At 48.8% G+C, this 14,576-nt stretch overlaps 1 protein-coding gene across 1 annotated transcript in view; it reads right to left on the minus strand.

Moving 5' to 3' along the window:
- Positions 1 to 12,803: 12,803 nt before the first annotated feature.
- The window catches only part of LOC137533423 (farnesyl pyrophosphate synthase-like), an 87,273-nt gene continuing 85,500 nt past the window's right edge, over positions 12,804 to 14,576 (minus strand). Inside the window, exon 10 of the mRNA XM_068254817.1 lies at positions 12,804 to 13,201. Coding sequence (XP_068110918.1) covers positions 13,001 to 13,201 — 201 coding nt within the window. The 3' untranslated portion in view covers positions 12,804 to 13,000. The remainder of the gene's footprint in view (positions 13,202 to 14,576) is intronic.

Genomic DNA, 14,576 nt, shown 5'->3' on the forward strand with positions numbered 1-14,576 from the left:
CTGGCGAGGTGATCAGGGCTGGGGTCTAAGGGCATTTTGAGGGTGTGGGCGGGTGATTGGGTGCCCTAGGGGCAGATTAGGGTCTAATCTGATGGGTATCAGTGACAGGGGGTGATTGATGGGTAATTAGTGGGTGTTTAGGGTAGAGAACAGATGTAAACACTGCACTTGGGAGGTGATCTGACATCGGATCTGCGGGCGATCTATTGGTGTGGGTGGGTGATCAGATTGCCCGCAAGGGGCAGGTTAGGGGCTGATTGATGGATGGCAGTGACAGGGGTAATTGATGGGTGGCAGTGACAGGGGGTGATTGATGGGTGATTGATAGTTGATTGACAGGTGATCAGTGGGTTATTACAGGGAAGAACAGATGTAAATATTGCACTGGCAAATTGATAAGGGGGGTCTGAGGGCAATCTGAGCAGGTGGGCGAGTGATTGGGTGCCCGCAAGGGGCAGATTATGGTCTATTCTGATGGGTAACAGTGACAGGTGGTGATAGGGGGTGATTGATGGGTAATTAGTGGGTGTTTAGGGTAGAGAACAGATGTAAACACTGCACTTGGGAGGTGATCTGACATCGGATCTGCGGGCGATCTATTGGTGTGGGTGGGTGATCAGATTGCCCGCAAGGGGCAGGTTAGGGGCTGATTGATGGATGGCAGTGACAGGGGTAATTGATGGGTGGCAGTGACAGGGGGTGATTGATGGGTGATTGATAGTTGATTGACAGGTGATCAGTGGGTTATTACAGGGAAGAACAGATGTAAATATTGCACTGGCAAATTGATAAGGGGGGTCTGAGGGCAATCTGAGCAGGTGGGCGAGTGATTGGGTGCCCGCAAGGGGCAGATTATGGTCTATTCTGATGGGTAACAGTGACAGGTGGTGATAGGGGGTGATTGATGGGTAATTAGTGGGTGTTTAGAGGAGAGAACAGATGTAAACACTGCACTTGGGAGGTGATCTGACATCGGATCTGCGGGCGATCTATTGGTGTGGGTGTATGATCAGATTGCCCGCAAGGGGCAGGTTAGGGGCTGATTGATGGGTGGCAGTGACAGGGGGTGATTGATGGGTGGCAGTGACAGGGGGTGATTGATGGGTGATTGATAGGTGATTGACAGGTGATTGACAGGTGATCAGTGGGTTATTACAGGGAAGAACAGATGTAAATATTGCACTGGCGAATTGATAAGGGGGGGGTCTGAGGGCAATCTGAGCGTGTGTGGGAGTGATTGGGTGCCCGCAAGGGGCAGATTATGGTCTATTCTAATGGGTAACAGTGACAGGTGGTGATAGGGGGTGATTGATGGGTAATTAGTGGGTGTTTAGAGGAGAGAACAGATGTAAACACTGCACTTGGGAGGTGATCTGACATCAGATCTGCGGGCGATCTATTGGTGTGGGTGTATGATCAGATTGCCCGCAAGGGGCAGGTTAGGGGCTGATTGATGGGTGGCAGTGACAGGGGGTGATTGATGGGTGGCAGTGACAGGGGGTGATTGATGGGTGATTGATAGGTGATTGACAGGTGATTGACAGGTGATCAGTGGGTTATTACAGGGAAGAACAGATGTAAATATTGCACTGGCGAATTGATAAGGGGGGGTCTGAGGGCAATCTGAGCGTGTAGGCGGGAGATTGGGTGCCTGCAAGGGGCAGATTAGGATCTGATCTGATGGGTAACAGTGACAGGTGGTGATAGGGGTGATTGATGGGTGATTGATGGGTAATTAGTGGGTGTTTAGAGGAGAGAATAGATGTAAACACTGCGTTTGGGTGGTGATCTGATGTCGGATCTGCGGGCGATCTATTAGTGTGGGTGGGTGATCAGATTGCCCGCAAGGGGCAGGTTAGGGGCTGATTGATGGGTGGCAGTGACAGGGGGTGATTGATGGGTGATTGACAGGTGATTAGCAGGTGATCAGGGGGGATAGATGCATACAGTACACAGGGGGGGGGGGGGAGTCTGGGGGGGGGGGGGTCTGGGGAGAATCTAAGGGGTGGGGGGTGATCAGGAGGGAGCAGGGGGCAGTTTAGGGTTAAAAAAAATAGCGTTTTTAGATAGTGACAGGGAGTGATTGATGGGTGATTAGGGGGGTGATTGGGTGCAAACAGGGGTCTGGGGGATGGGCAGGGGGGGGGGGTCTGAGGGGTGCTGTGGGCGATCAGAGGGAAGGGGGGGGCAGGATCAGTGTGCTTGGTGCAGACTAGGGTGGCTGCAGCCTGCCCTGGTGGTGCCACCAGGGCAGGAGGCAGTCAGTATAATAGGTTGAGGTGTAGCGAACGGTTCGCCGGCGAACGGTTCCAGGCGAACTTAGGGGGTTCGCGTTCGCCTGCACCAGGCGAACTTTTGCGGAAGTTCGATTCGCCCCATAATGCACTATGAGGGTCATCTTTGACCCTCTGCATCACAGTCAGCAGGCACATTGTAGCCATTCAGGCTACACTAAGCCCTGGAGCCCCACCTCCCTTATATAAGGCAGGGTCCGGCGGCCATTAGCCTCACTCGTGTGCCTGCTAGAGAGGGGAAAGGGACAGCTGCTGCAGACTTTTTCTCCTAGGGACAGATTAGTTAGGTTCTAGGCTGCTTTGCTTGCTCCTGACTGATTATTATTGCTTTTAAAGCACCCAGCAACAGCTCTTTTCAGAGCTAAACCTGTACATTTTTTTTTTCTGTGTGTCAAACTGACACTTTTGTTGCATGCACAACCTTGCTAATTGATATTGTGTGTGCCACTGCCAGCAGCCCAGCACATTCAGTGACTACCTGTGTGTGTGACAGGGAGCTGCACATTGCACTACCCAGTACTGCATATACCTTAGTACCTGTTGTGTTTACTTAACCCACCTCATCACTGCATATACCTAGCTTTGTGTTGAGTGAACCCAGCTCACTGCATCTAACTACCCAGTACCTGTTGTGTTTACTTAACCCACCTCATCACTGCATATACCTAGCGTTGTGTTGAGTGAACCCAGCTCACTGCATCTAACTACCTGTTGTGTTGAGTGTGAAACCACCTGGCCACCTCGCTGCATCTAACTACCTGTTGTGTTGAGTGAGAACCCACCTCACTGCATGTTAAGTACCTTTACTGTTGAGTGAACCCAGCTCACTGCATCTAACTACCCAGTACCTGTTGTGTTTACTTAACCCACCTCATCACTGCATATACCTAGCTTTGTGTTGAGTGAAACCAGCTCACTGCATCTAACTACCTTTTGTGTTGAGTGTGAACCCACCTGGCCACCGCGCTGCATCTAACTACCTGTTGTGTTGAGTGAGAACCCACCTCACTGCATCTTAAGTACCTTTACTGTTGAGTGAACCCAGCTCACTGCATCTAACTACCTGTTGTGTTGAGTGTGAACCCACCTGGCCACCTCGCTGCATCTAACTACCTGTTGTGTTGAGTGAGAACCCACCTCAGTCACTGCATCTTAAGTACCTTTACTGTTGAGTGAACCCTGCTCACTGCATCTAACTACCCAGTACCTGTTGTGTTTACTTAACCCACCTCATCACTGCATATACCTAGCGTTGTGTTAAGTGAAACCAGCTCACTGCATCTAACTACCTGTTGTGTTGAGTGAGAACCCACCTCACTGCATCTTAAGTACCTTTACAGTTCAGTGAACCCAGCTCACTGCTTTTAACTACCTGTTGTGTTGAGTGAGAACCCACCTCACTGCATATAGCTAGCATACCCCCGAGATGGACAAAATGGACAAACCAGGTAGAGGAAGAGGTAGAGGCAGACCCAGAGGAAGGCCACCAGGCACCGGCAGGTCTGTGGCTGTGCGAGGTGGTGTTGCTGTGATTTCGTGCGGACCTGCCCCAAAATACAGTGCTCAGAAGAAGGCACGTGCCATCACTTCCCAAAATCGTGAGGAGGTGCTTGAGTATTTAACACAGAACACCTCATCTCCCGCAGCCACCAGCGCTACAACAAGCACCACATCCGCTGCATTTGACACTTCGCAGGAGTTATTTGGTGGTGGTGGTGAAATCACTGATTCCCAGCCACTACTGCAACAACAACAAGAAGGCGCAGGTACACCACCTCCTACATCTGAGTTAGGTGGCGATAGTATGGACGTAACGTGTGTGGATGGGGATGATGGTGGACCACCTGAAGTTGGTGCACTTGAGGAGGTGTCTGAGGAAAGTGCAGCTGGCCAGGAGGATTATGATGACGATTATACGGATACCACATATGTTCCCGGTAGAGGAGATGACCAGGTGGACAGTTCAGAGGAGGAGTCAGAGAGGAGTAGGAGGAGACGACTCCATGATAGAAGCAGAGGGAGCTCGTCCTCAGAAACAGCTGGGGGCAGTGTCCGGCGCCATGTATCACCAGCGATGGCCAGCCAGCCAACATGCCCTTCAACGTCAGCTGCTGATGCCACCCTAGCGCCATCACCCCAGGGGGGTTCAGCGGTTTGGAAATTTTTTCACGTGTGTGTCTCAGATCGGAGCAAAGCCATCTGTTGTCTCTGCCAGCAAAAATTGAGCCGTGGAAAGGCCAACTCTCACGTAGGGACAAGTGCCTTACGAAGGCACCTGGAGAGAAGGCACAAACAGCTATGGCAAGAACACCTGAGGAAAAGCAGCACCCCTCAAAAGACAAGCCACCCTCCTTCTCCTCTTCCTCCTTCAGGTGCATCGTCTTCATCCACTTTCTCCCTTGCACCTTCACAGCCACCCTCCTCCACACCGCCTCTTCCCTTGAGCGGTTCCTTCTCCTCTGCCCACAGCAGTACCCAGCTGTCCGTGAAGGAAGTATTTGAGTGGAAGAAGCAAATGTCTGCCAGTCACCCTCTTTCCCAGCGTCTGACAGCTGGCGTGGCGGAACTATTAGCTCGCCAGCTATTACCATACAAGCTGGTGGAGTCGGAGGCTTTCCGTAAGTTTGTGGCCATTGGTACCCTGCAGTGGAAGATACCAGGCCGCAATTATTTTTCACAAAAGGCCATACCCAAACTGTACCGTGCAGTAGAGAGGCAAGTGGTGTCATCTCTGGCACACAGCGTTGGGTCAAGGGTCCACCTGACCACGGATGCCTGGTCTGCCAAGCACGGGCAGGGCCACTACATTACATACACAGCCCATTGGGTCAACCTGGTGACCGATGGCAGCAAGCAGGGAGTACGTGGCTGCACAGAGGACCGACTTGTCACACCTCCACGGCTTGCAGGCAGGCCTCTAGCCACCTCCTCTCCACCTGCTATCACCGCTTCGCTGTCGTCATCCTCCTCCTCCTCCTTGGCTAGTGCCGCCATCTCCTCTCCAGCTACACAGCCCCAGCACCCCAGGGCATATGCTGCATGCCAGGTGCGACGGTGTCATGCAGTGTTAGACATGTCTTGCCTGAAAGCGGAGAGTCACACTGGAGCAGCTCTCCTGGCTGCTCTTAACAAACAGGTGGAGCAATAGCTGACCCCGCACAAGCTTGAGATCGGCAACGTGGTGTGTGACAATGGCAGCAATCTCATTGCTGCGTTGAATTTGGGAAAGCTGACACACATACCCTGCATGGCACATGTGCTTAATCTGGTCGTGCAAAAATTTGTGTCCAAGTACCCAGGCTTAGAGGACGTCCTGAAGCAGGCCAGGAAGTTGTGTGGGCATTTCAGGCGCTCTTACAAGGCCATGGCACGCTTTGCGGACATTCAGCGTAGAAACAACTTGCCGGTGAGACGCCTGATTTGCGATAGCCCGACTCGCTGGAATTCCACCCTGCTGATGTTCTCTCGCCTGCTAGACCAGGAGAAAGCCGTCACCCAGTACCTGTATCATTACAGTACAAGGACACAATCTGGGAGGATGGGGATGTTGTGGCCCAACAACTGGACACTGATGCGAAATGCATGCAGGGTCATGGAGCCATTTGATGAGGTGACCAAACTGGTGAGTCGCGATGAGGGCACCATCAGCGACTTGATCCCCTACGCCTACTTCCTGGAGCGTGCCGTGCGTAGAGTGGTGGATACAGCTGTGGAGGAGCGTGAACAAGAAGAGTTAGGGCAGCAGGAGTCGTGGGAGCCATTTACACACGAACCCGATGTTTCCACAACACCGGCGGCAGCACAGAGGGGGGAGGAAGAGGAAGAAGAGGAGTCGTGTGGGGAAGGAGAGGAGTCAGACTCTGATGATGGTGATGATGAGGAAGGTGTTTCTGTGGAGGAGGAAAAGGCGGCGGAAGGAGAACAACCGCGGCAGCCATCACAGGGGGCTTCTGCTGCTCCACGTTCCCGTGGTATTGTTTGTGGCTGGGGGGAGGAAGAGGAGTTGCGTCCTGTCACTGAGGAAGAGCAAGAGCAGATGGAGAGTACGTCTGCATCCAGATTTGTGCAGATGTCCTCTTTCATGTTGTCCAGCCTGTTGAGGGACCCCCGTATCAAAAAACTAATGACCTGTACTGGGTGGCCACGCTACTAGACCCTCGGTACAGGCACAAAGTGGCGGACCTCTTACCAACTCAACAAAAGGCAGAAAGGATGCAGCACTTGCAGAACAAGCTGTCGATGATGCTTTACAATGCATTTAAGGGTGATGTGGCTGCACAACGCACAACGCAATCAAGGTACCACTGGCAGTAACCCTCCTCTTCCCAAGTCCACGCAGGCAAGAACAGGACGCTCCAGCGATCTCAGGGTGATGTCGGACATGCGGACGTTCTTTAGTCCAACTCCTCGCCATAGTCCTTCCGGATCCACCCTCCACCAACGCCTGGACCGGCAGGTAGCCGACTACCTGGCCTTGAGTGTGGATGTAGACTCTGCGAAAAGCGACGATGAACCCTTGGACTACTGGTTGTGCAGGCTTGACCTGTGGCCAGAGCTGTCCCAATTTGCCATACAACTTCTCTCTTGCCCTGCCGCAAGCGTCCTGTCAGAAAAGACCTTCAGTGCAGCTGGAGGCATAGTTACTGAGAAGAGAAGTCGCCTAAGTCACGACAGTGTTCAGTACCTGACCTTTATCAAAATGAATGAGGAATGGATCACGGAGGGCTACTGCATGACCGAAGACTAAGTCAGTCCCCACACACAGCATCTCTGCCTGCAGGCCGCTTGACTGCCTTCTCCGCCACTACCAACAGGGTCCAGGACTCTAGGCGGATTCCTGAATTTTTAAGGCCGCTGCTAGCAGCGGCCGCTACACTAATTTTTCTGGTGCGTGTACATGTGCCCATCCCCCTTCGTGATCATTACCTTGCCGCGGTGAAGGGGCTTGCGCATCACAATGAAGCAATGACCGCCGGCTATTTGAGTGTCTCGGGTGGGGGTGGCACACAAAAGATAATAAGGTCGTTGCTTCATTGTGGTCAGACCAAATTTGATCAGCTGGACAGTCACTGTTCTGTCATTCAGCTACATCAGCCGGGCGAGCATATGGGCTGAAAAGCCACCATCACCTGCACTCTCGTCATGGTGCGCACCAGTCCAGCACGGCCGTCACTACACAAATGGCTGTTTGCAGTCACTGCATACCTTTCACTGCATCTGTGACTGCACATTATACCTGGCAGTCAGTGCATAACTTGCACTTGAATGGATACACTTTCAAACAATTTAAAAATACAACCATCTACATTTTCAAACAATTTAAAAATACAACCATCTACATTTTCAAACAATTTAAAAATACAACCATCTACATTTTCAAACAATTTAAAAATACAACCATCTATCATTTTCAAAAAATGTAGAAAAAGGGCAAAAAAACTTGCCCTCCGTAAAGCATTCTTGGCAAATGCTTTCGACTTGGTTTGTCTTCCGCTGGCTCAAGGGTCCATCTGACCACAGATGCCTGGTCTGCAAAGCACGGTCAGGGCAGCTACAGCATGGGTCTCAGCAGGCTCCCACTTCGGGCCGGAATCCAACCTTCATTCCCCACGGTGACAATGGCAGACTTGCCCTCCATAACGGATTCCCGTTAAAGGATTTAAAGAGAACCAGAGATGAAGCACCCTCATGAATTTTATCATAAAAATCAATGAGAACATGACAGTAAACACCTACCATGCTTTTAGTTTTGTTCTTCTCTGCCTAATTACTCTGCTATCAGCTGTGATAAGAAGCCACCGACTGAGTAGTCTAAGATTGACCGTCCGTCTGTGTCCGTCTTCTGTGTGAAGTCATTTCAAGCCCTCCCCCTCCTGACTCAGCCTTCCTGCTTTGCATACACAGCTGGATAGGAGTTCGGCTGTGTATAATTACCTCCTCCGCACGTCTGCCTCTTCTGCCGCTCGATCCAAGCCCTGGTCGGGAGAAATCCAGGTCGGGCTTCTGCGCTGCGGGAGGATGACGTCACCGGCGCTCCTCAGCGTGGACGGGGGCATGCGCATTTGGCCTCTCTATACTGCGCATGCGTCCCCCAAGCTAGGCTTGTACGCTGAGCAGCGCGGAAGCGCTGCTAGCGTACATAGTAACAACTTGAGCTGCTCATGACCCGGAACTAGAAGGGCATGAGCCGGCGGCCATCTTGGAAATCTCCCGGGGGAAAAATATAAAAATATGACAAATAAGGCACACAACAGCGGCGAAAATAGAGGTAAAGTGATTTCCTCTGTAAGAGCTATTGAAATATATATATTTTGTGTGCTAGCATTCATCTCTGGTTCCCTTTAAAGTTAATTCATTTCAATTAGGGCCGCAAAAGGTCCTCCTGAGTCCTGTATTGTTATTTTTGGTCACTACCTCGGGGTGGGCGTGCATGCCTGCCTGCCTTCCTCCTTGCCTGGATGTGTGGTGGTAGACGTTGATCAGTCTCCAACTCCGGAACGCAATACAAGAGGGAGCGCGTCCTCAGAAACAGCTGGGGGCAGTGTCCGGCGCCATGTATCGCTCGCTATGGCCAGACAGCCAACATGCCCTTCAACCTCAGCTGCTGATGCCACCGTAGCGCCATCAGCCCAGGGGGGCTCAGCGGTTTGGAAATTTTTTAACGTGTGTGTCTCAGATCGGAGCAAAGCCATCTGTTGTCTCTGCCAGCAAAAATTGAGCTGTGGAAAGGCCAACTGTCACGTAGGGACAATTGCTTTACGAAGGCACCTGGAGAGAAGGCCCAAACAGCTATGATTGGCAAGAACACCTGAGGAAAAGCAGCACCCCTCAAAAGACAAGCCGCGGAGAACAACCGCGGCAGCCGTCACAGGGGGCTTCTGCTGCTCCACGTTCCCATGGTATTGTTCGTGGCTGGGGGGAGGAAGAATGGATACACTTTTAAACAATTTAAAAATACAATTATCTAACCTTTCAAACAATTTAAAAATACAACCATCTAAACTTTCAAACAATTTAAAAATACAACCATCTATCATTTTCAAAAAATGTAAAACAAAGGGCAAAAAAACTTGCCCTCCGTAAAACATTCTTGGCAAATGCTTTCGACTTGGTTTGTCTTCCTCTGGCTCAAGGGTCCATCTGACCACAGATGCCTGGTCTGCAAAGCACGGTCAGGGCAGCTACAGCATGGGTCTCAGCAGGCTCCCACTTCGGGCCGGAATCCAACCTTCATTCCCCGCGGTGACAATGGCAGACTTGCCCTCCATAACGGATTCCCGTTAAAGGATTTAAAGTTAATTCATTTCAAATACACAGCAGGGCCTCGAAAGTCCGCCTCCTGTATTGTTATTTTTGGTCACTACCTCAGGGCGGGCGTGCATGCCTGCCTGCTGCCCTCCTTGGATGTGTAGTGGTAGCCGTTTCTCAGGCTCCACACCGGATTCCATCCCTCATTCCCCGGCCATTACCCGGGGTCACAAATGGCAGACTTGCCCGCCTCCATATGATTCTTGTGAAAGGAATGTGGTGTCATCTTTGCCCGCCATAACTGGTTCTCGTTAAAGGATTTAAAGTACATTTATTTCAAATACACAGCCGGGCCTCCTCCTGTATTGTTATTTTTGGTAACTACCTCGGGGTGGGCGGGCGTGCATGCCTGCCCGCTGCCCTCCTTGGATGTTTAGTGGTAGCCGTTGCTCAAGCTCCACACCGGATTCAAACCCCTCATTCCCCGGCCATTACCCGGGGTCACAATGTCAGACTTGCCCGCCTCCACAGGATTCTCATTGTAGCGGTACTGAACAAGTACACAGCAAGTAGAAAATGTAATTTAAAAACAAAACGTAAGCTTTTTAACAATGCCATGGAAAGTTGAGAAGGAAGTCACACATTACCTGACATCACTGAGTGAGGAAGAGCAATCTCGCCATGTTGCGCAGTAGTCCAGCATGGCCGTCACTACACAAACAGCTGTTTGCGGTGCGTTACACAGTGAGTTTGGTGTGTCAGTGTGAAGCAGTACTCTAATTACACTCCCTGATTGATGTATACACATGCAAGATGTTTTAAAGCACGTTAGGCCTGCAATTTAGCATTCAATGTGATTTCTGCCCTTAAAACGCTGCTTTGCGTCACATCCAGATTTTTCCCCGGGACTTTTGGCATGTATCCCACTCCGCCATGCCCCCGTCCAGGTGTTAGACCCCTTTAAACATCTTTTCCATCACTTTTGTGGCCAGCATAATTTTTTCTATTTTTCAAAGTTCGCCTCCCCATTTAAGTCTATTGCGGTTCGCGAACTTTTCCGCGAACCGAACCTTCCGCGGAAGTTCGTGATCCCGGTTCGCGAACCGAAAATCGGAGGTTCGCGACATCTCTACTTATGTGCTATCTTCACTAAAATTGTGATGTGTGTTAGAGGAATAGTGGGAACAAGGCGAAACGTAATTTTTCAAAAAGTCCTTGTAGTTTTCAAGAAAATCGGTTTTAAAAATGCAAAAGAAAAATGGATTTTAAACTGTCGTTTATGTCTTTTTCCCATCCTCCTTAACATACATAGTAATTTTGGATATGATAGCATGTATGGGGTTTATCTATTAACTTCTAAAGTCGGCACAAAAGTACACAAAAATTATGCGGGCTAGGTCTGTCACGTTCATCCGGTGTGGGCATGCGCGTGCACATGCTCGCTGCTCGCACGCACACGCGCCTGCCTCTCCTGGCCCCATCCTCATCTTCAATGAATGTGTCATTAAACAAAAAAACCAATAAAACAGTTACAACTTAAGAAGTAGATTTAAACATAAAATAAAACTGTGGAATATCTTAAAAAGTCATTTCTAGGAGAAGGAAGATAGATACAATTGTTTATTTCATTTGTTTATTTTCGTCTCGGGTGTCCTTTAAAAAACAAACAAACATAAAAAAGAATGACTTATAACTACAATTTTGATTCTTTATTACCTCTCCTCTCTAAAATCCTAGTGACCCTAATATTATAAATGCATATATTTACATGCAGAATATGCAGAATTCTATCTGAGCTTGGAAAGATTTGCATTCCATTGACCATCTCTCTATACGTGGCCACTAATGATCCAATCTTTTTCATCCAATCTTGCCATTTCTATATCATATAAGGCACTGCCTAAATTATCTATTCAAGATATTCACTCAATGTACCCATATCCTAGATAGATTTGGTAAAATTAGATGAAAGAGATTAGATCATTAGTGGCAGAGCCGGGACAAGGTCCTCCAGCACCCAAGGCTGAGACACCAAAGTGCGCCCCTCCATCCCTCCCACCCCAGCCGTCACACACTGATTGCTATTAGACTAAGAGGGCCACAGGGCCCACAACCTCCCCAACACCTTAATATCTAGTTATCTGGCTTGCAGTCACTGCCATGTATCCCCTTTTCTTATTTCTTTCTGCTTCAAACACAATTAGGAATGAAAGCTGAATGAATTCTGTGCCCCCTCCTACACGGCGCCCTGAGGCTGGAGCCTCTCCAGCCTATGCCTCGGCCCGGCCCTGATTAGTGGCCACATATCTCCATCTGTCTATCTCTCTGTGGGCCTTGCTCAATAGATCTTTTCTGCTACGTTTTGTCCTAGGAAATGTTCTTACCTTCTGTTTAAAATAACTTTTTAGAAATCTGCAAGTGAAAATGTACCAAAAATGAGGTGACAATGTACTGTTTTTTTTGTTTTGTTTTTTGCTTGCTGGTGGCTTAAAAGGCATTCTATTGATAAGATGTTAAATATCACCTAGGAAAAACAAAATAAGGTTCTCTCTTTATCTCTCGATCTAAATTGTACATTTCAGAATGGGGGGAGGGGGGTGTAAGAAAAATGCCCTTATCATGGACCAGCTGGGAGTGTTATAGCAACAACTGCACCCCCACATAGTTATTACCCAGGGAGGGCAATTCCAGCCTTGGCTTTGTCCTTACTGAGTGGTGACAATGATGGAGAAGTGTATGCTCTACAGCAGTGTTCCTCCCCATTATTACAGATTCCAGCGGTTCTGGAGGTGTGTTTAGCTTCTAGCGGTACAATGGTTAATTTGCATAAATTCAGCAGTGGTGCCTGGGAGACATCTCGAGCTCACTCCAACCTGAATTATCGCAAATTCTTTCTGTTTTAGGAAAGCAAACTTTTGTTTTTAATTATTACACATAATATCCTTTTATGAAATATATTGTTTGTCACAACTGATGTGTGTGATCAGCACAGGGTTCCCCTTTAACATACACAGACCATGGTGTAGCATCTTCCCTTAACTTAAACGCTAAAGAACAGGTATCTCTTCTTTACAGCAAACAGCAGTGTCCTCTACACACAAGACCAGCTAATGGCGTCATAAACCAAAAAATATAGTTTGAATAAACCAAGCATGAGCTGTCATACCAGATACCAGACTTCACAAATCAACATCTGCTGGGGGTTAGAATACTTTGGAATTTTTAGCCACCATTGGATAGAAAGGACATATTCATTCATACTATCAGGGTAGTGTGGTATAATCAAAAAATACCAGTATTTAATTCATCTTGACAACTGGAACAAGGAGAATTTATTTTACAAACTCAAAAAGTGATTATATTCATGCTTAATATATATATGAACGAGAACATGAGTAGAGAATGATTCCATAAACATACAGTTCATATTTGGAATTTAGCAGAGCAGTCTGTGACGATCATATCTGTCTCTTGAAAAGTATGCGGACCAAATTCTGAAAGATTTCTTTGGGCAGCCCATTGGCATGCTGGGAGATGAGCGCCTGCAGCTTCTGGTAAATCTCTTCCTCATATTTTCTGTAGACGGTTGGAAGATCCAGCTCCTCATACAACTGCTTCACCCACTGCACCTTCTCCGGGTCCTTCTTCCCATAATTCTCCTGTGTGTCACAGAACAACGCGGGTTAAAGAGACACTGAAGCGAAAAAAAACCTATGATATGATTTGTATGTGTAGTTAGTAGTACAGCTAAGAAATAAAACATTAAGATCAGATACATCAGTCTAATTGTTTCCAGTACAGGAAGAGTTAAGAAACTCCAGTTGTTACAAATATATATACTCTATACAAAAAAGCCATTATCTCTATGACTATCAAAGTCCTGGAGAGAGCTGTTATCTGACTTTTATTATCTCAACTGTTAGTTAACTATTTACTTTTCCTCTGGCAGAGGAGAGGTCATTAGTTCACAGACTGCTCTGAGGGCTCTTTCACATCAGACAACGCGAACAGGAGCCGTTCTCCTGCACGCGTTGTCTGCCTGCGGCGTGTTGTCGGGTATCTGCGGTGCGACGCAATCAGCGGCGGTAGCTGGTAATTAAACCCGACGGAAAACGCCGGCTCGCGGGTGCGTTGGAGGGAAAACTGCGCTCGGGTGCGTCGGAACCGCAACACATTGAAACGCAGCGTCGAGTGTGAAAGGTAAAATGAAAGTCTATGGACTTTCATCTTACCTTGGTTAACGCAAACGGCTGCCGTTTGCGTTAACGCACAAAGTCTGCCCTAATGTGAAAGAGCCCTGAAAGAATCATTTTGAACGCTGAGTGTTGTGTAATCTGCACATATTAGAGAATGATGCAATGTTAGAAAAAACACTATATACCTGAAAATAAAAATATGAGAATATTTTCTTTGCTGCTAATCTTCTAGTAATTATTCATAGTACACAACCAATTCATTATATCATATATTTTTTTCGCTTCAGTGTCTCTTTAATTCTACACACCGCTCCACCAGGGCCAGGATCTGCACATCTCACACCAGCACTCAGACATCAGAATGAAATGACCATTGCTCGAAGTTCAAGTATCTCTCTTGCATGCAAGAGTCACCGCGTACGACCGACGCAGGTATACATTACCTGAAGCTGGCTCCCGGCATCTTCTCCGCATCACCTACCGGCTCCCGGCGGGCATCTTCTCCGCATCAGCTTCCGCATCCCGGCATCCGGCATAACTTCCTGTGTCACTGCAGTGACAGCGGAAGTACAAATAGAGGGCGCTCTATTTGAACTTCCGCTGTCACTAAAGTGACAGAAAGTTATGCCGGATGCCGGGATGCGGAAGCTGATGCGGAGAAGATGCCCGCCGGGAGCCGATGCGGAGAAGATGCCCGGGACCAGGCTTCAGGTAATGTATGCGGGGGCCCGCGGGGCGACAGCGGCAACTCAGCAGATTGTGATCGGTTTCAGGCTGAAATCGATTCACAATCTGTTTGCAGTAAAGGTGGCCATACGATCCCTCTCTGATCAGATTC

Source organism: Hyperolius riggenbachi, chromosome 9 (assembly GCF_040937935.1).
Source record: "Hyperolius riggenbachi isolate aHypRig1 chromosome 9, aHypRig1.pri, whole genome shotgun sequence".
In the NCBI taxonomy this organism is placed as follows: domain Eukaryota; kingdom Metazoa; phylum Chordata; class Amphibia; order Anura; family Hyperoliidae; genus Hyperolius; species Hyperolius riggenbachi.